Source organism: Pezoporus wallicus, unplaced genomic scaffold, assembly GCF_028554395.1.
Source record: "Pezoporus wallicus isolate ANWC-B61680 ecotype Strahan unplaced genomic scaffold, APGP_CSIRO_Pwel_v1 contig_8837, whole genome shotgun sequence".
Classification (NCBI taxonomy): domain Eukaryota; kingdom Metazoa; phylum Chordata; class Aves; order Psittaciformes; family Psittacidae; genus Pezoporus; species Pezoporus wallicus.
Genome location: NW_026636730.1, coordinates 575,589 through 602,646, shown reverse-complemented (window position 1 = coordinate 602,646; position 27,058 = coordinate 575,589). Strand labels below are relative to the sequence as shown.

At 49.7% G+C, this 27,058-nt stretch overlaps 1 protein-coding gene across 1 annotated transcript in view; it reads left to right on the top strand.

The window, feature by feature from the left end:
* The first annotated feature begins 14,597 nt into the window (after window positions 1-14,597).
* DNAAF9 (dynein axonemal assembly factor 9) overlaps window positions 14,598-27,058 on the top strand; it is a 74,781-nt gene continuing 62,320 nt past the window's right edge. The window contains exons 1-2 of the mRNA XM_057401283.1: window positions 14,598-14,694; window positions 26,405-26,484. Coding sequence (XP_057257266.1) covers window positions 14,609-14,694; window positions 26,405-26,484 — 166 coding nt within the window. The 5' untranslated portion in view covers window positions 14,598-14,608. The remainder of the gene's footprint in view (window positions 14,695-26,404; window positions 26,485-27,058) is intronic.

The window sequence follows — 27,058 nt, the reverse complement described above, 5'->3', positions numbered from 1 at the left end:
TCCCAGGCACAGCTACAGGTTGGGCAGAGAAGAGATTCAGAGCAGCCCAAGGAGAAGGACTTGGGGGTGTTGGTCCATGAGAAAATGAACATGAGCCGGCTTCAGTGTGCGCTCACAGCCCAGAAAGCAACCGTATCCTGGGCTGCATCCAAAGGAGCGTGACCAGCAGGGCGAAGGAGGTGATCCTGCCCCTCTGCTCTGCTCTCGTGAGACGTCACCTGGAGCATTGTGTGCAGTTCTGGGGTCCTCAACATAAAAAGGACATGGAACTGTTGGAACAAGTCCAGAGGAGGCCACGAGGATGATCAGGGACTGGAGCACCTCCTGTATGGAGACAGGCTGAGGAAGTTGGGGCTGTTCAGGCTGGAGAAGAGAAGGCTGTGTGGAGACCTCAGAGCAGCTTCCAGTGTCTGAAGGGGGCCTATAGGGATGGTGGGGAGGGACTCTTCATTAGGGACTGTAGTGACAGGACAAGGGGTAACGGGTTCAAACTGAAACAGGGGAAGTTTAGATTGGATCTAAGGAGGAAATTCTTTCCTGTGAGGGTGCTGAGGCACTGGAATGGGTTGCCCAGGGAGGTTGTGAATGCTCCATCCCTGACAGTGTTCAAGACCAGGTTGGATGAGGCCTTGGGTGAGATGGTTTAGTGTGAGGTGTCCCTGCCCACAGCAGGGGGTTCGGAACTGGATGCTGTTAAGGTCCTTTCCAACCCTAACTGTTCTATGGTTCCATGAAGTCCAGTTGCAATGCCATGGTCGAATTAAAACCTCCTTGGCTCTAGTTACCACAAGGAGATTTGCGATGACACATAGCTCACCCCTACTGCCGGAGGAGATGCTGCAGAGCTCAGTGTGAGCTATCTGTTAAAAATGAGATTGATTTCATGGAATGTCCTCTTTCCCCAGCTATTGCCTGAAGGTACATGTTTCAGGCTGTGCTTTCATAGCAGGTTTTGAGCTGTTCAACACAGAATTCCAAGGTGTTGCCATAGTTTTAATGGAAGGTCAAAACCAGTGTGATTTGCACTGAAAGCAGACAGAAAGTCCTGATGGAGGCAGGGCAGAGGCAGGTACCAGTGCACTGAATACCAAATACCACCCTCCTCACCCACAGGGCTATACACAGCTCCCTGATAATAAAAGCTATCTCCAATGCACCATCTGATCGAAAAAACACCCCTTTTGACAAAGAATAGGATAATTGGCCTTTGCAAGACTTCATATCATGTTGGCAGCCCAAGAGCTGAGCCTTGGGAGCTTGTTTGCTAATGAGCTCAGTGACTGGCTTTCATGTAATGGGCTGCCAGGGGGCCGTGGAGTAAAAGCCCAACTCCTTTGTTTCCCATTCGGGCGACAGCTATAAATTGCCATTTAACTTGACAGCTCGGTTCCTATTGTTTCCTTTCTAAAGATGGAGCAAGGTAAAGCAGGAGCTGAAAAGCTGAGGATAACACAAGGGGGAAGGCAGACAAGGTCAAAGTCAAGGTCAAAGATGGGAGATTCCCCATGCCCCTCTCTAGACAATAGGGCAATTTTATCTCTGTGCTCTCAGTGGAGAGCACTGATTTAATCCTTATTTCAGCTTCCTTTTAGCTAGTAAATAATACCAATTCCATCCCCACAAACCCCACCTGCATTTTGCAGATACAATGCACAATCCCATTTCCTCACATCATTATTTGACAGTTAGGAAAACAAGAAGCAATAAAACCTCATTTTCTGTCACTGAACCTTAAACCTTCCTTTGTTTTATTGTATTTCCCACACAGCACAGAGAAGCATTATGCTGCTGGTGTGGGGGGAAAGCACGGAGCATCAACACGAAGGGTTTTGCGGGTGTTTGTGCGGATGCTATCACAGCCATCACCCCAAGAAGCTTCACCCCTCCTCTCTTTATGTCTCGCTTTTATGCAGTCCCTGCCTCTGCATAAAGCATTCCTCGACTCCGAATCTCTCCCAGCTGGTCGAGGAATAGTTTCTGATCATTGTCCCCAGATCTGTCATGCAAAGGCAGCATCTCTGTTGTGCCAGTGAGCAGCACGCTCCTTCTTCCTCTCGCCCAGTGCTCAGTATTCCAAAGGTGTTTTTAAGACAGTAATTTGGCCATTTTCCTGACTCAGGGCCAAGAATGGATCGTTTCTCACTATCTGTGATTGCATCTCAAGTGTCCCTTTTTTTGTGCAGGAAGACATCACATTTCCTTCAGTTTGTTCTGCTTAGGAAAAAAGCTTTTCCTTTGTCTCCCATAGAACAAAGAAATGGGAACACGCTGTTTAAACAGGGAGGGCTAAGCCCATCCCAGGGGTAAAGGAGCTGCCTTAATGGTGTTACATGCCGAAGAAATTTGGCTTGGAGTGTGTAATCATGGCTTGAATTAATAAAAAGAGGGCTTCTTTGGAAGAGGCTGAATAGCCCAGCTGCAGCAATTATCTCATCACTCAGAATGACGACAAAATTAGTTCCAGATATAAAACTGGACAACGGAGGCCAGACACCTACCGGGTATTTATTCTCCCACTTAATGACACTTGAGGTTGCTTTTCGGTCCCCATATGTTTCGTGCAGCCTGTGCCGCACGCTTGCGGCTTGCAGCAAAGCACTGGGGGTTCATCTAAGGCGAGACAGGGACCCGGGTGTTGGTCTGTGTGACTTCAGTCCTTTTCCAGGGATTTACCATGGCTCAAATCACTGCTGCGGTCCCCAGCTCCTGCTGTTACAAAGGAGATCCTTTCTGAGCCCCATTGTCACGGTTATTGCTGGGGATACAGGGAGCAGCAGCATCGCACCGCCCGTGATGTGCATCCATCGGGGACCCTCATCTCTCTTGTGCCTTCCAGGTGACATCACAGTGCCAGTAACACCCAAGACCATAAAGTCATAGAGCCCCAGAATGGTTTGGGTCGGAAGGGACCCTAAAGCTCATCTAATTCCAGCCCCCCGTGAATCTTCCACTAGACCAGGTTACTCCAAGCCCCATCCAATTCAACCAATGTCTTCAGGAACTGAAGCTTTACATGAGGAAAGATTCTAATAGCTGCAGTTCAGTCACTGTATTCTCTGTTGAAGGAGGCTCATAAGAAAAGCACGTGATTTTTATAAAGAGGTTTGTTGTTTTCTTCCTCTCCTGGTGGTCAGAAGCACGCAGAGCCTTTGTTTCAGTGAGAGCTGTGATTCCAGCTTTGCTTGTGTGCCCTGCATCCCTGCTTGAGGAGTTACTAGAGACCATTTTGGGCCATTGTGTTTCCCAGCGACAAGCAGAGCCACATAAATAACCCCGCTGCTGCTACCCGGTGTCACACAGGACTTCCAGGAAAGGGCTGACAATGCCCCTTTGCCAAGGAAAGCTGGCAAGTATGAACGAGAGCAGTGGGAAAAGCCTTTGGGAAGAGGCTGCCCAGCTGGCTCCGCACAGGGAACGGGCAAACCGGCCGCCCATCAAAGCCACTGACCTTAGGTGACAGCAACGGGCATATGTGCTCCATGGGATTTAACCACCCCTCCGGATCAAGGGCGAGGGGATGGATGCTGGCTTTGGGCTGGAATACAAAAGGGCAGCTCTGTGTGGTTACAGAAGTGGTGGCATCACTTCCCAGCAAGCCATTTGCCAGCTGACAGAGCTCGGGGAATCTCCCTGGGTATTTCAATCCCTGTGCTGCTGTATTAGTGTTATTAGTACTAATGATAATACATTAAGGCCTGTGGGATTCCCCATTGAGATACCGCTCCGTTGCCTCTCCCACTTTACCAGCACCCGCTGGGAGAGCTGTTCCTGCTCAAATCACTGCCACGCCGGCTGGGACAGCCCTCGGCATGGATAGAAAGTTGTAAATCACGGTCTTGTAGAGGCTGGTGCTGGTTTAGTGCAAGGGATAAAGAGCCCACAAAGGCTTTTGTGCTCCCAGTCGGGGCGACACAATTCCTGCCCGTGCCCATGGGTGAGGAATCAGGGCTGCTGTCCCTATTGAATCGGGATTTTCTTCTTGTGAAAGGCTCGGGTTTGATCTTTGAACTTGAACCATGGCGTGTGGGACAACACGGTCAGGTTGGCAGAGGGGAAATAATGTGAAATAATCCTCAGCCCAAGTGCTTCACTCTTGTCATAGTATCATGGAATGGTTTCGGTTGGAAATGACCTTAAAGCTCCTCCAGCTCCAACCCCTGCCACGGGCAGGGACCCCTTCCACTAGAGCAGCTTGCTCCAAGCCCCTGTGTCCAACCTGGCCTTGAACACTGCCAGTGATGAGGCAGCCACAGCTTCCCTGGACAAATGGACCTGTCCTGCAGCATGGCCCAGGAAACTGATGAAAGAAGCTGGGGTGATGCAAGACCTGAAGTTTCTTGAGTCATGAAGAAGTTGTCTCCAGCAAATTCCAGCCCCTCCAACGTTCAGCATTCAGTCCTGCAGCGCAGAGTAGCCAAAAAGCAGCTTTTGGGGCTGCTATTTCCTAAGACGTGGGGCCAAAGCAGTGCTTACAGGGAGCCTCAGTGCTGTGTCTTCCCCATAAGCTCTTCACAACTGGCTGTTACTTGTAGATGCCTTCCCTTAAGTCTCTGGAGATTCTTTAGCTCATGAAACACGATAAAGGTTGCTTGCTGGTGTAGGAATAGAGTTTCTCTGCAGCCTGCCTGCCTGCCAGCTCTGCTTTTCAGTGCAGATCCCCCCCAGTATGTTAAGCAACTGGCTGCAGCGTTTCGCTTTCCAGCTGTAGCTGTCCTAGAGGAAAGGAGAGAGGAGTTTATTAGGAACCCAAGATTTACGGCTGGTTACGCCTGGGCGCTTTCCCAAGCTGTGTGTTTCACAAGAATAATTGGGAATGGGGAAGCTCTCAGCAGCTTTCCTTCCCAGGGCTGCGTTTTGGGCTCTGCTCATTGTTTCCTAAATGAGCGGTGGTGTTTCTGTTGCTTGCAGATGTAAAAATGACTCACGATGAAGGGCAGCGAATTGACCCAATGCAGCATATTTTTCCCTGCCTGTTCTCTTCCAAATCTCTGTAATCATGTATTTAACTTGCAAAGGATCCGTGTGCTAGGATCTAAAGCGGACCCGAAGCCATAAAATGAACTGTGTGCCTCTAATTTGTCTTGGTAACAGAGGGCTCGCGAGCCCTGAATGGTGCCATGCAGAGACGCTTGCTGAGTGCATCCCAGCTGCCTATGATAGAGCACCAGGATGCATGATGGACATCAAATCCGTGAATGAATGGCTCAGGGAGGGGACAATGCGTTACTCCCCATCCATCACTGAACAAAACCTGGGAGCTGAGCTCTGAGCAATGCTTTGGCTGCTGGCTTTGTCCCACTCATGGGTCCACGCTGGTACCCAAGGCCCCTCCACCAAATGGGGTTGAATTGAGAGCTTTCTCACTCTAGACTGAGAAAGGACGGGGGAGGATGGAGTGCTGCTGGTTCTAATTATCATCACCGTGTGATGAGTGAAAATGGGTTTAATTTATCACAGGCAGTGAAGGCAATCACTGCTCAGTGTTTGCTGATCAGACTCCTGGCTTTCCGCAGGGCAAGCCAAAACACAGCAAATAATAGCTTTCCAAATGATCTCATTGCTGTTTCCTTCCCCTGCATCCAGCAAGCAAAGTGGTCAGTGAGGTACTGCTTCTTTGGAGATCTGGGAAACCCTGGTGAGGAGCTGACTTTTGCCATGGAAGAGGTTTAAAAGGAGATGGAAAGGCAGCAGCGACTCTGCAGGATGAAAATTAGTGATGGAGTCTTGGACATAAGCATCCTTCTTCAGTGAAAAAGGAGAGAAAGGGGCTCAGAGGAATTAGGTCCCAATTCCCAATGCACCATTGGTGTTTCTCTCCTCTTGCAAAGGAGGTGGACAGCACTGGACTGAACATGGTGGTACATGGGAAGTGTTGAAGATGTTGGCATCGGCAGCATCAATATCTCACTTAAATGAAATGCTGGCAAAATGAGATTAAAAGCTTAGGTGGATTTTCCCTTCCTGACATCCCTGGCCTTGTCAGCTCCCAACCTTTCTGAGCCAGAAACCATTGCAAGCTGGAAACAGGGAGTCCAGGAGTGCAAAACTCCGGATAAAGAGAAATTCTGGCTGTTTTCTGGGAGAAGTGGTGGGTGAAAGATGGAGGGAAATGGTCTCAGAGGGAAAGGAACAGCTTCTGGAAGCCTTTAGGAGAGGAACACTGAGAGGAGAGGTACACCAGCACAGCGTGGCTCATGCAGATCCTCATGGGTGAGCAGGGTGAGTTTCCAGCGCGATGCAATGGAGTTAAAGTAAGTATAAGCTTGCTGGCAGATTTCCTTTCTTAGTCACCCTCTGCGGGCCCCTTAGGAGAAGCCCAGAGCTCTCCGGGACCACCATGGAGAGGCTCAGAGATGCTCTTCACTTCCACATCCAGCCTTTGAAGGCATTGCATTGCCTGAAGTTGCAGCCTGATGCTCGAGGCCAACAGGTAGAGACTTGAGAGCGAGCTGGAGAGCTCTAAAACCAGATGCTGTTGGCTCAGATCGTGTTTTAAGAAGTGTATCCCCAGGCAGCATTGAGAGGAGGCTCCTGGAAGGGTGAAGCACAGTGAGGGGAGGGATTTAAGCCCAGGAGAAAGCGGGATGGGAGAGGTGGGACGCTGTTCCTCGAGATAACAAGATGCAGGGGAGGCCACACAGCAAGTGCTGGAGGTCCTGGCTTCCTCTTCCATCTGAGGCTTAAACAACTCTACAAAGGGAAGGGAAACGATGGGTGTAGAGCTGACCTCCCAGAGCTGGTGGCTTCCCAACAGGAGGCCAGCCATAGTGCTGGTGGCGGGTACATGGTTGCCATGGGCAAGCACATGAAGAGGAGCAGATCCCAAGGAAACCACTGAGGTTTGGTGTATGTGGTCCAGGAGGCTGCACTGTCTCCATCCCTGGAGTTTTTCAAGAGCAGACTGAATCCAGGCCTGAGCAAGCGACATCATGGCTGATCCTGCTTCAAGCAGCAGGTTGGAGACACTACTTGAGGTCCCTTCCAACCTGAATTTCCCTATGATCCCATGATCCTAAGGTATATCCAGGCTGTTTCCTCTTTCCGGAGCATCCAGGGTGTTAGGGAAGCTAGCACATCACTCCAGTTAATTATTCCCTGTGTTTTGACATAAAAATCCCCCAGTGGTCAATCTGATATTGCCAAACAGCCTTAGGAAGTGCTGCCTTTAACCTCCATGGTCACACCGCGAGTGAGTAGATGAGATTTGAGGCTTATTCCATGGAGCCAGACAGAGTAAAGCTATGGAAAATAAGCTGGGAAGAATTCTAGAAACTAATCTTTACTTTTTCATCAGGAGGTGTCTTACAGCACCTGGAGATGGCCCAGACCCTCTTGGGATTAAGAAGCTGTGACACTAAATTGTTCTCAGGGATGGTGGTTCCCCCATTGGACAGCAAACACCTCTCTGCTCCAACGATCGTTGAAGAAGTCAACTTCAGCAATGATTGCAAACAGCACCAAATGCCCACTTTGCATGGAGTTAGCTATTGCAAATGGAACATAGACTCATAGAATAAACCAGGTTGGAAAAGCCCTTTAAGCTCACCCAGTCCAACCATTCCCAGCACTGCCAAGGCCACCACTGCCCCATGGCACTGAGGCATCGTCTCCATGCTGTGTGAACACTTGCAGGGACGGTGCCTGCAGCCCTGCCCTGGGCAGCCTGTTCCAATGCCTGAGCACCCTCTGGGGCAGGAATTGGTCCTCAACTCCATCTAAACCTGCCCTGGGGCAGCTTGAGGCCGGTTCCTCTTGTCCCATCCCTTGTTCCTTGGGAGCAGAGCCTGACCCCCACCTCATTACAACCTCCTAACACCTGACAAACCCCATGGTCACCCTCAGCCTCATCTCTCTCTTGGCTAAACTCTCCATTTACAAAGAGTGGTGGCTGTAAGGATAAAAGCCTGGGTAAGTCGGGGTCAGCACTGCTATTTTTGTAGTACATTTCCTGTGCTTACAGGACCTCGGTGTGTCATGTCTCCATCACCTCCTGCATCTCCACCCTGTTCCGTGGGTGCGCGATGCCAGATTCATGGTGGTATAAACACGCAGACCTCAGCTGGCTGGAGAATGAGCTTGCCTTTTTCTTGTTTTGACTTGGGGGCTGCCTTTTGCAATGAGAGCAAACCAATAAAGTAGGGGCAAAGGAAATCTTCGTATCTCTCCTCCCAGCACAGCACTTGAGAAGGACTAAAGCTCTTCCAGCCCGAAGAACTTGGATGAATGGAGTAGGAGTTCCTTTATTGCTATCATAATCTATTATTTAGTTCTCCCTCACAAGGTGAAAAGTGGGAAACTTTTGTTACCCTCTTGTTTTATCCCTGCCTCGTGCTAGTCGTGATTCTTTCATGGAGAGCTCTGTAGGCAGCAAGTTTGTTCTTGGTACCGACATCCGCTGCTGTTGGGACCCTGCCTGGATGGTGGGCGCTGCTGAAACATCTATGAGATCCCATAAACGCAACAGGATCCCATAAATCTGAAGAGAAGGGAGGAAAACCAATGCTTATGGAACGCAGCAGGGGACTACCTTGTTTATTCACCATGCTTCATGTTTTCTCTCTGTTTCCTGGTGCTGTTGGAGTGGGAAAATGGCTCTTTGAATTCATGATGCTAATACAGGGATAAGAGAAAGAGAATTGAAAGCCCCCAGAGATGGTCCTGCACCTGGGTCAGGGCAATCCCCAGCACAAACACAGGCTGGGGGACACTGGGAGGAGCACCCTGAGGAGGAGGACTTGGGGGTATGGGTTGACCTCATGGAGCAGGTCCAGAGGAGGGCATGGGGATGCTGCGAGGGCTGGAGCAGCTCTGCTCTGGAGCCAGGCTGAGAGAGCTGGGCTGGGGCAGCCTGGACAAGAGAAGGCTCCTGAAGGGGAGACCTGAGAGCAGCTCCAGTGCCTAAAGGGGCTGCAGGAAAGCTGGAGAGGGGCTTGGGACAAGGGATGTAGGGACAGGCCAAGGGGAATGGCTTGAACCTGCCCGAGGGGAGACTGAGATGAGCTCTTAGGCAGAAGCTCTTCCCTGGGAGGGTGCTGAGGCGCTGGCACAGGGTGCCCAGAGAAGCTGTGGCTGCCCCATCCCTGGCAGTGTTCAAGGCCAGGTTGGACACAGGGGCTTGGAGCAAGCTGCTCTAGTGGCAGGGGTTGGAGCTGGAGGAGCTTCAAGGTCCCTTCCATCACAAACTGTTCTATGGATCCTTGGCTCCTAGGCAGCTGGAAGCTGGCAGCAGGATTTGTATAAGCCATAGAGCTGTTCTGTTTGCTTTATTTGTAGCTGTTGTGCTGTCACTGTCACTGGTTACCAGCTCCCTCTCAGCTGTGCCTGGCACAGGAGCAAGAACCAGGGCTGGAGCTGTAACCTCCCGTTTCATTTCTGGGGCTGCCCCGTTGAACACAAGGGATGGGGAAGGGTCTTCCTGCTGGCAAACTGGGGTTCCACCATCCTGGAAAGTCCTCCTGGACGGCTCCTCGGCATACAGCAGGACACCAAAGCCTTCCTGCAGCTGACAAACCAACAGCCAATGCCTTCTGCAGGGAAGGGTTGGGTACATACCAGTAGGAAGGGGTGTATGCCTTAATTCCTTCATAAAACACAGCCTCCAGCCTGGGGTTGGCATTCCTCATCCATGAGGGCATGGAGGACATCTCCAGGTGCACGGCTTGGGGCAAACAGCAGCTATTTTTGGCCTCTGTATCCAACATTGTTTTCCCCATCGCTGCAGCAGGGATTGGCTAAAAATAATCAGGTATGCATGGGAGAGGGGGCAAAGGCAGCTCTTTCCATAGGCAGATGCCAATGGGGAGGTACCCAAGCTGGAAGCACAGCAAGAGAGAGCCCCATGGGGTCAAGCGAACAGAGACTTAACCCAGATTTGGTGGTTTAGCGTTGGACAAGATCTAGGTCAGGAGGATCCACCAAGGAACACCAGCAGCAGCTTTCCCCCCTTTGCCAACGCACTTTGCTTTCCTCTTCCTTCCTTTGGCAGTTGGTATGGATTTAATTCACTTGCAGCCCTCAAAACATGGGACAATGGAGCTCGGGATGCAGAGGAGCAGGAGCAATAGTTGATGTTGTGTCCTGTCCCAGCCCTGCTGCAGGCATCCCTTTCTCTTCCACATCACTCCTTCTCCAGGAAATCAGACCTCTCTGTTGGGTGTTTTCCAGGCTGTTGATCTGCTTCTGCATTGCCCTGCAAGGCTGCAGGTAACAGCCTGGTGCCATACATGAGGTGTGAAATGTCTCTTCTTGGCTGAAAGAAAAGCCTTGGGGGCAAAATCGCACCAACTCCTGGCCTGGGAAGATCCCTTTCCCTTCTCCTCTCACTGTGGGGTGGGTTTGGAGCTCTGCACACCCCTGGGCAGGCACACGAACACCCCTATGGTGATGGATCGTGGCCATCAGGGTCTTGGTTGCATCCCAAAGAGAAGGTGGAAGGAGCCAACGCAGCAACCAAATGTTAAGGATGGTGCTTGCTGCTGGGAAAGGACAACAAGGATGCGCTGTTAGGACATGGCCCCTTCTTTACATGAGCACTGGATGCAGAGGGAGCCTGGGAACGCCTTTTGGAGGGTGGTGTCCGTGGGGTAATATGGGGCAACCAGCAGGAGCTCTGCAGGAGACTGCCCCATTGAGTACCCAACAAGAGGGGAAGCAGGGATGAGTGTTAGGGCCTTTGTGGAGGGAAGCTAAGAGGTGTCAGCAACGCTGTCAAACACCAAAGGTGCTTTTCCTTTCAGTGCTTCAATTCCCACTGCTGATGTTGCCTTAGCAAGCTCATTCCAAAGCATATCCAGGGGCTCAGAAAACAGGGAGACCTCGAGATGGTGCCACCTCCCTGTCAGCTCATGGGATGGCGCTGGGTGCTGTAACCCATGGCTGTCCATCAAACCCATCTCGGTTTATCACTGAGAACAGCTAAAACGCTTCCTGGTTGCCCTGGGGCAGCTGGGTCATGGCCTGGCATATTTATCTTGTGTCCTGTGCTCTGCCACAGTGAGCAAAGTCCAATTTGTTTTGTAGGGATAAAAAGAAATAGCCATTTGGAATGTGTTCTCACCTGCGCCGAGTGGGAAGCGAGGTGTACGTGAGAGCCCCTCGTCTCCAAAGGCTGCAGATCGAGGACTTGGTGCTGCTTTTGGCAAATACCAGGTCGTGAAAACAAGATGCAGATGAGTGGTCTGATCCCGCTTTCCACCAGGGACGAGGAGCCAGGGGGATTTATGGGGATGGAAATGGGTGCAGGAGGCTCGGCATTGCAGATTAACAGGGGGTTTTCTGTGGGTAAAAAAGCACAACGTAGGGGGATGAGAGCGATAGCAGCAAATTTGGTTTCCTTTAATGATTCCTCAGCTGCTTGTCATGCTACAAAATCATAGAATCACAGAAGGGTTTGGGTTGAAAGGGACCTTAAAGCTCATCCAGTTCCAACCCCTGCCACAGGCAGGGATGCCATTGGGCACGTTTCCTTCCCCCGGGCTGTGATGGTGAGGATGGAGGATGCAGGAGGAGAAGGATGTGTTCCTTGTGATTAATTGCAAGCCCTGTGCCCCTGCAATAGTTCATTAAATCCCTGCTCCAGATCCTTCCCTGCATCGTGTTGACCTCAGTCCTTTAATCACAGATACTCAGAGCTGTTTGTGTGCGGGACCTAAAATCCCTGCTCCAGCATCATGGTGCTGGGAGCTGGGTGTGCTGGTGGCGGGGGGGTGGCAATGACATTACAAGAGAGACATTGAGGTGCTGGAGTGGGGCCAGAGAAGGGCACTGGAGCTGGTGCAGGGCCTGGAGCACAAGTGTGATGGGGAAGGGCCGAGGGACCTGGGGGGTTCAGTGTGGAGAAGAGAAGGCTCAGGGGGGACCTGATGGCTCCCTACAAGTGCCTGACAGGAGGATGGAGCCAGGAGGGGCTGGGCTCTGCTCCCAAGGAACAAGGGATGGGACAAGAGGAACCGGCCTCAAGCTGCCCCAGGGCAGGTTTAGATGGAGCTGAGGAACAATTCCTGCCCCAGAGGGTGCTCAGGCATTGGAACAGGCTGCCCAGGGCAGGGCTGCAGTCACCGTCCCTGCAAGTGTTCACACACAGTGGAGACGAGGCCTCAGTGCCATGGGGCAGTGGTGGCCTTGGCAGTGCTGGGGAATGGTTGGACTGGATGATCTTAAAGGGCTTTTCCAACCTGGTTTATTCTATGATGCAATGCACAGACCCAAGAGGACGGTGGAATGAGGCAAAACGAGTAAAACGGGAGACTGGGGAAGAGGTGATGAGATCCAGAGGCGGTGGCGAGGCTGGCACCTCTGAGTGGGGCAGAATGGGGCAGGATGGGGAATGCTCTGCTCCTCTCACCCCCAGATTTGTGATGTAAAGCAAATAAATGGTGTCTGGGTTGTGCAGGTACCAGGACACGGCCAGCAGAGAGGGGTGATTCGTCCTGGTACCTGTGCGTGAACCAACCATGCTGGTTGGAAACGGGGTATTTGGGATGGAGGGCAACGAGAGAGGGGGTATGGGTGGTAGTGGGGGTGCTGGTGACTCACCCTGGATGGGTGCCCGGATGGGATGCAATGGTTTTGGGGTACAAGGATGCAGGGAGTGGTAATTGGGATGGGTTTACATAGGGGAAGCAGTGCTGGGGAGCACATTGGGGTGGTGGAGGGTGTTTGGCGGAGGCCAGGGCACAGCATCCATGGAGCCCTGAGGGTCTGGGGTGGTCCATGTGGTCCATGTCACATCACCCCATAGGGTCCCTGGGGGGGTCCATGTCACATCATCCCATAGGGTCCCTGGGGGTGGCTATGGGATCTGTGTCAATCACCCCATAGGTTCCCTCGGGGGGTCCATGTGGTCCATGTCACATCACCCCATAGGGTCCCTGGGTGGGGGTCCATGTGGTCCATGTCACATCACCCCATAGGGTCCCTGGGGGGGTCCATGTGGTCCATGTCACATCACCCCATAGGGTCCCTGGGTGGGGGGGTCCATGTCACATCACCCCATAGGGTCCCTGGGGGGGGGGGTCCATGTCACATCACCCCATAGGGTCCCTGGGGGGGGTCCATGTCACATCACCCCATAGGGTCCCTTGGGGGGGGGGGGGGTCCATGTCACATCACCCCATGGGGTCCCTGGGGGGTCCATGTCACATCACCCCATAGGGTCCCTGGGGGGGAGGTCCATGTCACATCACCCCATAGGGTCCCTTGGGGGGGGGGGTCCATGTCACATCACCCCATAGGGTCCCTGGTGGGGGGGGGGTCCATGTCACATCACCCCATAGGGTCCCTTGGGGGGGGGGGTGTCCATGTCACATCACCCCATAGGGTCCCTTGGGGGGGGGGGGGGTGTCCATGTCACATCACCCCATAGGGTCCCTGGGGGAGGGGGTCCATGTCACATCACCCCATAGGGTCCCTTGGGGGGGGGGAGGTCCATGTGGTCCATGTCACATCACCCCATAGGGTCCCTGGGGGTGGCTATGGGATCTGTTTCAATCACCCCATAGGTTCCCTTGGGGTGTCCATGTGGTCCATGTCACATCACCCCATAGGGTCCCTGGGGGGGGGTCCATGTCACATCATCCCATAGGGTCCCTGGGGGTGGCTATGGGATCTGTGTCAATCACCCCATAGGTTCCCTTGGGGTGTCCATGTGGTCCATGTCACATCACCCCATAGGGTCCCTGGGGGGGGTCCATGTCACATCACCCCATAGGGTCCCTGGAGGGGTCCATGTGGTCCATGTCACATCACCCCATAGGGTCCCTGGAGGGGTCCATGTGGTCCATGTCACATCACCCCATAGGGTCCCTGGGGGGGGGGTCCATGTGGTCCATGTCACATCACCCCATAGGGTCCCTGGAGGGGTCCATGTGGTCCATGTCACATCACCCTATAGGGTCCCTGGAGGGGTCCATGTGGTCCATGTCACATCACCCCATAGGGTCCCTGGAGGGGTCCATGTGGTCCATGTCACATCACCCCATAGGGTCCCTGGGGGGGGGGTCTATGTGGTCCATGTCACATCACCCCATAGGGTCCCTGGGGGGGGTCCATGTGGTCCATGTCACATCACCCCATAAGGTCCCTGGGGGGGGTCCATGTGGTCCATGTCACATCACCCCATAGGGTCCCTTGGGGGGGGGGTCCATGTCACATCACCCCATAGGGTCCCTGGGGGGGGGGTCCATGTCACATCACCCCACAGGGCTCGGAGGACTCGGGCGAGCTCACTCACAGCGGAGGGGGGGCTGTGGTGGGGGTTGGCCGCGCCCATGAGCAGCGGGGGGGGGTATGAACGAGCGCTGCGAGGGGGTGTGTGCAAGGAGGTAGGAGTTGCGCGAGTCCACGCCTCACAGAGGGGGGGACCCACCCGCGCCCGCCCCTTGTCTCCCCGCAGCTGCAGCCTGCCGTAGCCGCCTTTCCGTTCTTCTTCCGTGTGAGACTCGGGGTAACTCACGCTGCCCGCTGCGCTGCCGGTGAGGCGGAGAACGCGGGTAGCAGCGTGCGGGCCGTACCTCCGTGTCCCTTGTTCCCCCCCCCGGCTTTGCGCGGTGGTGCGGTCCGCGGCTCCCGCAGTGCTGCCGGCTCCCTCCCCTGCCGCATCCCTGTCGCCATGGCGCTGAGCGCCCGCTCCGCGCTGCTCCCGCCCGCCCCGCGCCCCTCACCGCGGCCACCCCGCGCTGCCAGCGCCTTCCTGAGGTAACGGCGGGGGGGGGGGGGGGGGGGGGGGTGACAGGGACGGGAAGTGGGGGGGGGAAGGGGCGGCGTGGAGCGGGGGTGGTGCGGAGGTGTTGAGGGGGGTGTCACGGGGGGTTGGGGGGTGTTAGGGACGTGAGGGCTGCGGAGGTGGAGGCTGGGAGGAGAACGGGGTGGGAAGGTCGGGCGGGTGGAAGGCTGTGGAGGTGCTGGGGTGGGCGCGAATAGAGGGGTTGGGGGTGTTGAGAAGAGGTTTTGTGGCTTGCAAGGGGCGTTGTGTTGTTTTGGGGGTATTGCAGGGAGATTTGGAGGTTTTGAGGAGGTTGGAGTGGTTATGGGGGGCTGGAGCTGTGGGGAGAAGGGATGGGACATCACTGGGGAGGCACAGAATCATGGAATGGTTTGGGTTGGAAGGGAGCTTAAAGCTCCTCCAGCTCCAACCCCTGCCACGGGCAGGGACCCCTTCCACTAGAGCAGCTTGCTCCAAGCCCCTGTGTCCAACCTGGCCTTGGACACTGCCAGGGATGGGGCAATGGAAGGCTGGTTTTGCGGGGGGCACCTGGCAGAGAAGGCCTTGAGAGGATGGCAGCAGGGGCCTGGCTTGACCTTGTGGCTGCAGGGCTTGTCGAGTCCTGAATCCCACTGGAGAAGGGTGTGTGGGAGGCTGGGATGGAGCAGGGGGACAGAAGGGGAGGTTTGAGGACCTTAAAGAGGGGCTGGTCTGGAGAGACGGGCTTGGGTGGTGTTACTGTAGGGAGCTAAGCCTGGGTCTGGTTTGGTAGGGAATGGCTGTGGGTCCACCTTGGAAGGAGGGAAGAAGGGCTCTTGAAAGGTAGGAATGCTGAAGTAGGGTAGGGATAGCAGAGATTTGGGAGGGGTGGAGGGATTATGGAGGGAAAGGAGATTGTGTATTTGTGTGGGCATTGCTGGGTGGCTTGTGGAGAAGGCAACAGAAATAGAGGGGATAGAGCTGGACAAGAGGTGGAGTGCGGGGACGTGTTAGATGATAAGCTTGGGCTCAGTGAGATCTCAAGTGTCAGCTCAGGTAGCGTTGGGTTGCTAGAGCTCTATTTCCTCCTAAAGATTCAAGGTGCACCCTTGTGTGTGTTAGGTGACAGTTTGAAGTGTCTGAATAGAAGCAGCCTCAAGTTGTGCCAGGGGAGGTTTGAATTGGGTATTAGGAACAATTCCTTCCCCCAAAGGGTGCTCGGGCATTGGAACAGGCTGCCCAGAGCAGTGATGGAGTCACCATCCCTGCAGGCGTTTAAAAGATGTGTAAATGTGGTGCTTAGGGACATAGTTCAGTGATGGCCTTGGCAGTGCTGTGGTTGGACTCAGTATCTCCAAGGGTTTTTCCAGCTTAAACGATTCCATGGTTCTATTCCCAAAGAACAACCCAGGAGCTGAAGTGCTTGTTGCTTTCAATGGTTAGAGCACAATACGTGGAAGTAGTCACCAGTGTGAAGTCAGAGTAACTGGGAGATTGCATGTCCATCGCGTGTCAATTGCAACCAAGCAGTTGGCTGAGCTTCCTGGCTATAAAAGTGGGTCTGTGTTTGCTGTAGGTTTTGAATTAAAAGACAAAGCATAAAAATTGTTGTTTTTTTTTTTAATATATATAAGAAGGGAACAAAAACATTTACACTTCTCAGCCAATCTGCCTGTGCAATGAGAAACCCAGCCCTGAGAGAGAAATGGAGGGCGTCTGTTTGAAATGCGTGAACATGGCTGTTCTGTGGTGGTTGTGCTCCTTCTCTGCCTGCAGCTAGAAACTGAATTGCTCATAAGAGGGAAGGAAGAGTGACCTTTTCAGGGAATTTTAATTTCACTGAGTAAATGAATCTTGTTTAGAAGGAGCTTAGGATGTGTTTATAGCTGGAAAGCATCTATAAATTCGTGATGAGTAATAAAACACCAAGATGGTAAAAACAAGAAGAGCTGAAAAGGAAAATGGTTTCCACTCAAACCCCTTTCTTTACCAGTGATTTTTGTAATCTGAGATCCTGTTTCAGAGTTGACATGAGAACATTCAGACTCTGTGAACATCTGCAAGCTTTCGAGCTCCACTGGGAGATCCAGGCAGCATCTGTACTTTGGCATGTTTGCAAGAGGCATGTCAGCCGTTAATTCTTTTTCCTCCTCAACATTTGTTCATGTGCAGTTTTGGGGGTGGTTTTATTTTGCAGGCCAGATGGAGGCAGGGAGACCAGTATTGGCAATAACTTTCCCAAGCAGTCAGCAGATAGCGGGCACTTAATAAAAATAACTTATAACAAAACAATCCCTCTTTTCCCCACCCCCTCCAAAGTCCCAAACAGGAATGGAAAAATTCTGAAGACTATATAAAGAATAGAGATAATTCTTGGAGTTCTTCCACATACCTCAGAGTTTTGGTCTGCCATATGGTGTGTCAGGAGCTGGCGTTTACCACAGCGATCCTCAGTGTTGTAGCAACACAAGAAAGGATGGTTTTAGTAAATAAAAAGGAACTAAGAGACCCAAAAGGGGATGGCTTTTTAGAAGGTGATGTCATGTTTCATGTGTCTTTGTTTAGTGGCCAGCGTTTTCCTTAAGAATACATGCATTTCTGAACTTAATTTATTCAATGCTTTTGCTATATATCACCATCTAAAATGAAGGTGAATCTGTTTTATTTCATAGTGCACCCACCCGATTTTTCATTACCTGTACTTAGAGCAGGCAAATCCTCATTAGTCACTCACATTGGCAGCATAGTACAGATTAATTCTCACTGTGTGTCTGTGCAAAATGAACGCTTGGGTTAATTTTTATGTTGTCTCTGCCTTCATGCCTAATATTATCACGCTCAAATCCATTCTGGTTTTAATCACATCGTGGTTAATTGTGTGGCTTTTCTCCTGTGGCTTCAGAGGAGCAGTTGGGGGGGTGTTTGGGAGGTGGCACAAGGCTGAAGGAGTTGTTGTGGTTTCCCAACCAGTTTTATTAAGGGACACATCTGTGTTGAAAGATTAACGGTTTGTATCCATGTGTTCCTTGTGTAATTATGCCGAGGTTCAGGATTTTGTAAGAGAACAGTTTCACCAAGTTTTTTTTTTTAAGGAACAAGCTGTATTTTAGCCTTTCAAAGAGAGAACTAATTGAACTTGCTGAAATACAGGAGGATAACAAAGAGAAACAGAACCTATTTCCTGAATACGGATGCGTTTCTACTGTGTTAGGGTCGTAAGAAGCCTGTTGAGTGCCAGGCTAAGGCAAAAGAGGGATGTGGGACTGGATGGTTGATAGGAATAGAAAGGTAGAATGAGTGCTTGTGAAGGAAAAGCTGCTAAAGGAGGGGAGCTTGTTAACTCAGCTGCCTGTGGCACTTCAGAGGAAGTTACCCCTTTGTGATCCTTTAGTTTGAACGGATGGCATATCATCTGGCTTAGGGTTTTGTGGCTGCACTGGTTGTAGTCCAGCAGTGGGCTCTGAAAGTATATTTAGTCTTAAGGCACTGCAGCTTAACCTCTGATTTCTGCTGAAGAGCCACATGCTTGCTTTGTCTTTCTGATCAGAGATGGACTGATAGCAGAATAATTACACTTCAGCTGCTGGTCTTTGCTACTGCTTCAGATATTTTCTCGGGTGATAATGTTGGCATTCTTGATGGTGTGCTGCAATTTAAGAGAGTGAAAACACAGACCTGGTGTTTGTAAATCAACCTGTGGGAGAATGCATCAAAGCTGCAGGTCTAACTGGTGTGTATGTGCCCGCAGGTGATGGATAACCTATCATTTGGTTGCATCCATGGAGGAACTTCATTTCATAGAGGAGCCATTCTTTGATTCTGTGATTCATTTGCAGCCTGTTAGCTGGTGTTGAGGTCTGATCTGGAGAGAGAATTTTTACAAGGGCCTGTAGGGACAGGCCAAGGGGAATGGCTTGAACCTGCCAGAGGGGAGACTGAGATGAGCTCTTAGGCAGAAGCTCTTCCCTGTGAGGGTGCTGAGGCTGCCCCATCCCTGGCAGTGTTCAAGGCCAGGTTGGACACAGGGGCTTGGAGCAAGCTGCTCCAGTGGAAGGTGTCCCCTGCCCGTGGCAGGGGTTGCAGCTGGAGGAGCTTTAAGGTCCCTTGCAACACAAACCAGTCTGGGATTCTGTGAGTTGCTTATAGCAAACAAGTCTGTGGAAGGGCTGCACTATGCAGTGTGGTTATATAAAATACCGGTATGGGTAGTGATGTTCATCCTTAATAAATAGTGCTACTGTTAAGATGTGCTGAAGTGACAAAGATCCTGAATAAACTTGTAATTTGCAAATAGAATCAGGCAGTCCCAAGTGTTTAGTAAGCAGAGGTTCGTGCTTGTTCCTATGTGCTTTGAGGTCTCTGAATTAGAGTTGAATATTATTGTCCATTTCAAGTCAAGAAGCAAAAGATTTGGTCCTGTAAAATGCATGCAGCATTGAAATGTCTTCTTTTACGTCCCCTTTTAATATTTGCTGCTTACTGTTCCTAAACATGGCAAGTGTTTTTAAAGTTGCTGTATTTCCTATTCACAGTCCCTATGTTCAGTTTAGAGAAATCTTGGAAACAGCTGGAAAACTGTCATGTATTTTGAAGTGAGTGAATACTGTTGTCTTTTGTGAGCAGTAAAACGTTATTTTAGTGAGCTAAGGGGGAAAAAGCAATCAACGAAACCCCAAACTGTGTATGTTACTGTTCAAGCTAGATAGCAGTTTTCAAAGGAACTGCTTTAAAATGAAATTCCAAGTGTCTTGGATTCAGTCTGACTTCTTGTTTCTCTTTCACAAATGCATTAAGATGGTGATTATATCAGAGTGTGGGAAATCCTGGCCTCTAATATAAGCAGACAGTAATAATGTCTCTGTTAGAAACAGTGAGGTCAACAAAAGGCTCATGAAAAATAAACTGGCCGTTTTGGGGCTAGAGTGGAAACAGATGGTGGTAGCAGCAAGTTAACAAGAAGTGAGATTTGGAGGAAAAAAATAAACTTTTATCTTCCCATTTTATTTATTTTCCAGCTTTTTCTTCCTTAAACCAAGTCCTTTATGTTAAACCAGTGTTCAATCTTGTCAACGAAAGGGTTTGCACAAGCTGGCCAGGGCAGTCCCGGGTTTTTCCTCTTGTTCACTGCTGTTTCTCAAGGCTTCAGCGCATGTGGGGTTTTAGAACTGGAGTCTTTGTGGGGGAGGAGCGTAACATCTGCCAGTATGGAGCAAAACCATATTCACCACAGCGCAGTCACATCCTTTGTCAGCTTTGTCAACCCTAGCTGCAGCCATCCCAGCCGTCTGGTGAGCCAGCCGGTGGGAATCCATCGGGAATCACTCCAGGATCAATGCTGTTATCGTTGCTGCTGGATTACAATGACAAGGAAAGGAAGCTTGCACACAGGCTAAATGCTAGCGACACTGTGTAGGGACACTATATAATGGCATTGTGGAAGCATAAATAATATGAAAATACTGTGGGGTATAATGTAAAAACTCATTCCTTCTTGATTGACAAAGGCACAGTTGTTAATGTCGTGTTATTTGCCCACACACATGGCTTGCAGCACCCTGTCTGTTCCTAAGCTGTGACAGACCAGCCTGTCCGTAAAGCCAGGTACTTTGCATAATGAGTATGAAGACGTGTGAACAGATGAGCACTAATTCTTAGAAGTTAATGATTGTCAGTTATCTGTCCCCTTTTATTTGGCTCTAGTCCAGGATGAGCAGAGTATCAAGTACCTCAATATCTGGTTTCTTTGTTTACCCAAGTACGTGTTATTGCCAGATGCTACCCCCAAAGGGTGGCTTTGCCTTCTGTGCTGCCTTCAGCAACAGTAGGGTCAGCTTGCTCGTGTTTCAGAGTGTTTGGTTCTAGGATTCTATGGAGTTGTCTTTAAATTCTTAGCCTAGGGTTAGTTTGGATCCTTAAGTTGGTCTGGCTTGACACATGGCTTCAAGATTGGTAGTGCAAATACAAAGGCAGTGCGAATCATAGAATAGTTTGTGTTGGAAGGGAGCTTAAAGCTCCTCCAGCTCCAACCCCTGCCACGGGCAGGGACCCCTTCCACTAGAGCAGCTTGCTCCAAGCCCCTGTGTCCAACCTGGCCTTGAACACTGCCAGGGATGGGGCAGCCACAGCTTCTCTGGGTACCCTGTGCCAGCGCCTCAGCAGCCTCCCAGGGAAGAGCTTCTGCCTCAGAGCTCATCTCAGTCTCCCCTCTGGCAGGTTCAAGCCATTCCCCTTGGCCTGTCCCTCCAGGCCCTTGTCCCAAGCCCCTCTCCAGCTTTCCTGCAGCCCCTTTAGGCACTGGAGCTGCTCTCAGGTCTCCCCTTGAGGAGCCTTCTCTTGTCCAGGCTGCCCCAGCCCAGCTCTCTCAGCCTGGTTCCAGAGCAGAGCTGCTCCAGCTCTCGCATCTCCATGGGCTCCTCTGGCCTTGCTCCAGCAGCTCCACGTCCCTCTTGTGCTGTTTCCCCAGAGCTGGATGCAGGGCTCCAGGGGCAGCTGAACCATCGTCTTCAGCACTCTGGGTTCTTGCACTGGCTTAAGACGATGTAGAAATCGCATCTTAGGTTCCAAAGTGGATGCTGGGCATATTCTCACTTTGCCTACTTCAACTTACTATCCACTTGTAAAGCAACCTCACTCTCTGTGGTTGTCTTGTTGGATAAGTAGCCTGCAGCTCATGTTTTGTCCAGGTCTCGCTGAAGTCCAGGAGTTTGGGGCTTCCTAAGAAGGGCTTCAGTTGTGTTTTCAAACACAACTAATGCAGATTTTTCCGCAGTAAGCTACTGTAAAACGTGCTTGCGGCTACGTATGTGGTGGATGTGGAGCCACGTCTTCCAGGAAAGTGGGCTTATGCTGTTTTGTGGAGGTTTTCCTTTACAGTTTCTCTTTGAAATTGAGGCATTGGGATCAACTGAAAAGAAGTAAAAAGTCAGTGCTCTTCTCTTGTTGGGGTGCTTGGTTTAGAGGCGGGAAGAATCATGGATATTTGTTCCCACCACAGTCGCTTTGTTTTTGTCAGATGACTGTTTAATGCGAAATGCAAGAAAATGCCATTTTTCCCCCCTCTGACTTTATCCACAGCTTAGCCTGTATTGTTTAAAGGCATGTAGTGAGAATTCTAATTATTCTCCTCACCATTTCTGAATGCTGCCTTTTTCCAGCCACAGAACTCTTCTGTTCTTAATGTCAGCCTTTGAATATAATGATTTATACACACTGGAAATGATGTTGAAAATATTTTAATCTGTCAAAAAGCTTTTCTAAAGATTTCTTTCCCAGAAACCACTTTAAATGAGGCAAGGAGACATTTTCTGAAGGCTCTTTAATATTAAGATTGAAATAATCATCTTTATGGTCATAAACGTAATGAAATAATGAATATATAATCTGCTGCGTGCTTTTTCCTGTTATGTCTGGACTGTCTCCTTAAGGAAGTGTAGCACCAATATTCATCTCACTTGGGGCTGGAGCACAAGTGTGATGGGAAACGGCTGACGGACCTGGGGGGTTCAGTCTGCAAAAGGCTCAGGGGGGACCTGATGGCTCCCTACAAGTGCCTGACAGGAGGATGGAGCCAGGAGGGGCTGGGCTCTGCTCCCAAGGAACAAGGGATGGGACAAGAGGAACCGGCCTCAAGCTGCCCCAGGGCAGGTTTAGATGGAGCTGAGGACCAATTCCTGCCCCAGAGGGTGCTCAGGCATTGGAACCAGCTGCCCAGGGCAGGGCTGCAGTCACTGTCCCTGTAAGTGCTCACACATCATATAGACGAGGCCTCAGTGCCATGGGGCAGTGGTGCCCTTGGCAGTGCTGGTGTACAGGTTGGACTTGATCTTCTTCAAGGTCTTTTCCAACCCAGTTGATTCTATGATTCATGTGTCAGAAATTTCTTAGCAGCTTAATCTCCGAACTTTATATATTTTTTTTCTTAAGGGGTGCACCGAAGTTGTTGTATCTGAGAAAGATGCTGGAAGTGGTTCTAGGAGAGGAAGATTCCTAATCTTAAATCAAAACTTAAGGAGGGAAAGAAATACCCAACCCACGACAACCATGGAAGTCCTTTCCTCCCCTAATTTCTCTTCCCCTCTCCCCACTATTACAGTTTACTGCCACACATTGGAAAATACTTTCACAGAGCTCTAGAGGACAAAAACATTGTGGATTTTGCTTTGCTTTGGTCTGGTCTTGTTGCACAAGCTCGTAACACTACTTTTCCTGTTAAATGAGAAACAGATTTCATCAGATTTCCCTTTTGCTGAAGCTGTTAGTGTGCGTTAGAAGTTACAGATCTTAGGAATAATTTACGTTGTATCATATAATGATGTTTTTTAACAAATGGGAGCATCTTTCCCCATGAATTTTTTACAGGGAGTTTCTGTACTTGTTCTTTCTCAAATCGAGTTCTAACTGTTCCTTTCTTTTAATAGTGCTAAGGGGGGGGGGGGGGGATAATAGCAAAATCAAAGTGTATATTCATGCAGTGTTTATAATGCACAAGAGGTTTTAAAACCACCTTACAATCCAGCAGAACCTGTCTTTGGCTGGCGAATAACTTCAATGTGCCTTGAGAGTGAAGCTGAACACAAGTAGTAAAGGGATTGTTGTATCTTGAGAGGAGTTGAATGAAAATCTGCCTCTCGTGCCTGCAGCTTGGAAGCCTTCATGATAGTTTTTTCTGATGACAGTTTCTTTTCACTCTGAGCAGAAGCAGGAAGAGGCATGCTCTGGTATGGTAAATCTTTTAATAAAACTCTGCTTGCTGTGTCACTGGGGATGTCTTTGGACATGCTTTGGCACAGGCATCTTATTCCAGCCTTCACATAGTTCTAGAAGTGTGGGCTTCTCTTCAATAGAACTCTGCAGGGAGGTTGAGAAGCATTTTTGTTCTCGTCCTAGCTTTATACATAAAGCTGCTTCCATTTCATGTGTTTTACAGAGGCCTTAGCAGTTTTACTTGCCAACATCTGGTCCTTAAGTAACTGTAGATCTGTTTGCATATGGAAAAATTAAGTAAGTCAAATTTGTTTGTACCCACAGTGAAGAGTCTAGCAAGTTTTTCTGCTCTTGATCTTGCTTGCCGTAGTGGATCATCTCTCACCTAGCTAGTCTGGGGTCTTGTTTAATGATGGAATGAGAATCTTCTGGAGTAAGATATAAAACGTTAAGTTGGATAGCTGTGACAGTTTTTGGTTAGGTTTTGAAGAACTAATATTTAAAGATGCTAAAATGAGAAGCATAAAGTTGAATGCTTCTTTCAGAGGCTTCATAGCATCACTTACATGGGTAGCAACATCTGAAAATACCTGAATCAGTTTCTTAATCATAGAATCACAAAGTGGTTTGGGTTGGAAAGGGAGCTTAAAGCTCATGCAGCTCCAGCCCCCTGCCATGGGCAGGGACCCCTTCCACTAGAGCAGCTTGCTCCAAGCGCCTGCGTCTAACTTGGCCTTGAGCACTGCCAGGGATGGGGCAGCCACAGCTTCTCTGGGCACCCTGTGCCAGCGCCTCAGCACCCTCCCAGGGAAGAGCTTCTGCCTAAGAGCTCATCTCAGTCTCCCCTCTGGCAGGTTCAAGCCATTCCCCTTGGCCTGTCCCTACAGGCCTTTGTCCAAAGCCCCTCTCTAGGTTTCTTGTCAGCCATTGTCTGTGTCTTTGTTTCTGTACCTAAGACTGGATCAGAATATCTATTCACACATGCAATGGACTGTGATACAGTGCAGCATAGAATATGAATTGAGAAATTTCAGGCAAAAAGAATTGAGAAATTCTGCCCTCAAATAGGCAGTCTAAAAACCTGGGGTGGTTTGCACTGATTTCCCATGTAAGCATCTTCAAATGTCTGTGTATTACAGTGAGTGTTCAAACTGTGCTTAGATGAGCTGTATTGGGAACCTTTGGGGTCCAGTCTGTCTTTCAGAGGAAGTAGAGCATGATCATTGTAGCCTTACTGAAAAGATCGATTTGCTTTTTCCATGGCTTAGCTATGAAAATAGGAATACTCATTGTTTGTTCGAGCTGATTATAAATTTAGCTCTGTTTAAGTGTTTCTGCAAGAGACATTTGTTTCTTAGAGCTGAACAGCTCTTAGTTGTATAAACAAGACCCTTACAAGAAGAGACAGTGATATCAGCAGGGAAATTTCTTGCCTTCTCTCTGTATTAACACAAGCTCACAAAATGTTGTCTCGAAGCACAGATTATGTTGCTGTCTGGCTGTTGTAGCTGAATGTTTTGCCTGGCTTAAAGACGCGTATTGGCCAACTGAATGTAACTTTATATAATCAGCAATTCATTTTATTATGACGATCTTGGCAAGATTTGGTGTTGGTTCATTTCTTTTTATTGTAGATTGTTAGTGAAGATTGTACTTCGGGCTTTTAATTTTCCCTGACTGTTCATTTTAGAAAAATATCATGGATTTAATACAGAAATAATACATGAGAGAGGTAACATGCATCATAGGAAAATTATCTGGGTATATCTCATGGAATCCCAGCCTGGTTTGGGTTGGAAGGGACCTTAAAGCTCCTCCAGTTCCAACCCCTGCCATGGGCAGGGACCCCTTCCACTAGAGCAGCTTGCTCCAAGCCCCTGTGTCCAACCTGGCCTTGAACACTGCCAGGGATGGGGCAGCCACAGCTTCTCTGGGCACCCTGTGCCAGCGCCTCAGCACCCTCACAGTGAATGTTATGATTTAAAGTTATGATGAAAATTGTATGATTTCCTTGTGTTATTTGAGTTGTTTTGAGCTGTGGTTTTATTTCTGACCAGAAACCTGCAAGTTCACTTTATTAACTTCTCTTGCAGAGAAATAATCTTTCTTTAAAGGTGTTCAGCTCTCCTGGAGTTCAGCTTTTGTTGTGTTAAATGAGATTATTGACTCTGTATTTTTCCATTATGGACTAAATAATGTTCTAGAGAGTAATGGCAGCCGCGATGAAGAGCTGTAGCACCTGAGGCTTAAATAGAAGAGAAAATCCTCTGGTCAGGAGCTGTGTCTCAGGGCGTTTGCTAAAATTGCTTTCTCTTTTCTGTCTGAAAGTTCCCTTGGTTCTGCATTTATGTATGTGCTTGTGACAATGACAGGGTGACCTGTTCATGTCATTGTACTGGCAAACAAAAGCATCACTGGGACACTGCAGGTTGCATGACACAGGCTTTAGGAAATGAGGATTTGGGTGAGGCCCTGCAGGTTTGTGAGTGCAGGTAGAGTCCTCTGTGCCTTCCCCCATTCTTCCCTAGACAAATATCACACTTTTGTCTTGTCTGGGACGTGACTATATTATGTACTTACACAGGGTGGAAGTGATCTGATGGTGCTGAACTGATCTTTTGGAAACTCCTTTTGGGGTGTAGGAGCTACTCAGTTTCTTGTCAACTTTCTGCTTGGGCATCACCTACCGAGTGTTGCTTTGCTTCTCTCACAGAGAAAGAAGCGTTGCTGGCTTGGTGAGAGGAAACTTTTGCTAAAGGTTAGATATGAACAGGGTACTTGGCTTGAAGGGATAGTTACAGGTTCTAATCTTTCAAGGCTTTGTATTTCCTCTTTTAGTGGACAAAAAGGAGTAATGTGAGAATGGTTTGCTATGATGTGTAAATGTATTTCACACTGAAGAGACCCAAGTTGAAGTGTGTCCACTTTATATAATAAAGAAAAAAAGCAATGTCAGCTCTTTAACCTACCAAACTTGAGCACTCCCAAGCACTGACCTTAAGTTTAAATTCTCTTTTCCAGCTGCAGCCGCCTTCGAAACATTCAGAGCATCCTGACACAGAGCAGCAAATCTCAACCTGACGGAATCCTCTGCATTTTAGGTTAGTTTTACTTTTCTTTTCTCTCCTTTTATTCTCACTGTACTGATAAAGATACCATGAGTTTTAGGAAGATGATCATCTCCTTCCTTCCCCAAGGCCCAGCTCTGTTTCTCAGTGAATGGGCAGTTATTGGATTGGCACACTCTTTGCTCCCTACATTATTCTTAAGCCTATTTACTAATTTCAGGCAGATTTGCTACAATAGTAAGAACATCAACATTATGAAGCCTTCTGAAAATTCAGTGCCTGGAGAGAAGAGAGAATCTTCATTAATCTCTAAATTGAAGGAGAGATGGAGAGAATTTAATCCATATCTATTTGGAGTAAACATTCAGCAGTCTAGGCAGTGTTTGCTTTCTGGCTGGTGCTTGGCATAAAAGCTCAAGACTGAGGGCACTTGTGTTGGAGCTGGTTTCCCCATGGAGGCGGGGAAGTGGAAAGGATTAGAAGATGCTGAGGTTAAGGGAGTGGAGAAGAGACAGAGGGGCACCAAGGGTGGGGACCGTGGTGTACAGAGTGAAGTGGTGGCTGCGAAAGAGATACAGAGAGGGGGAGAATAATCAGAAAACTGGCA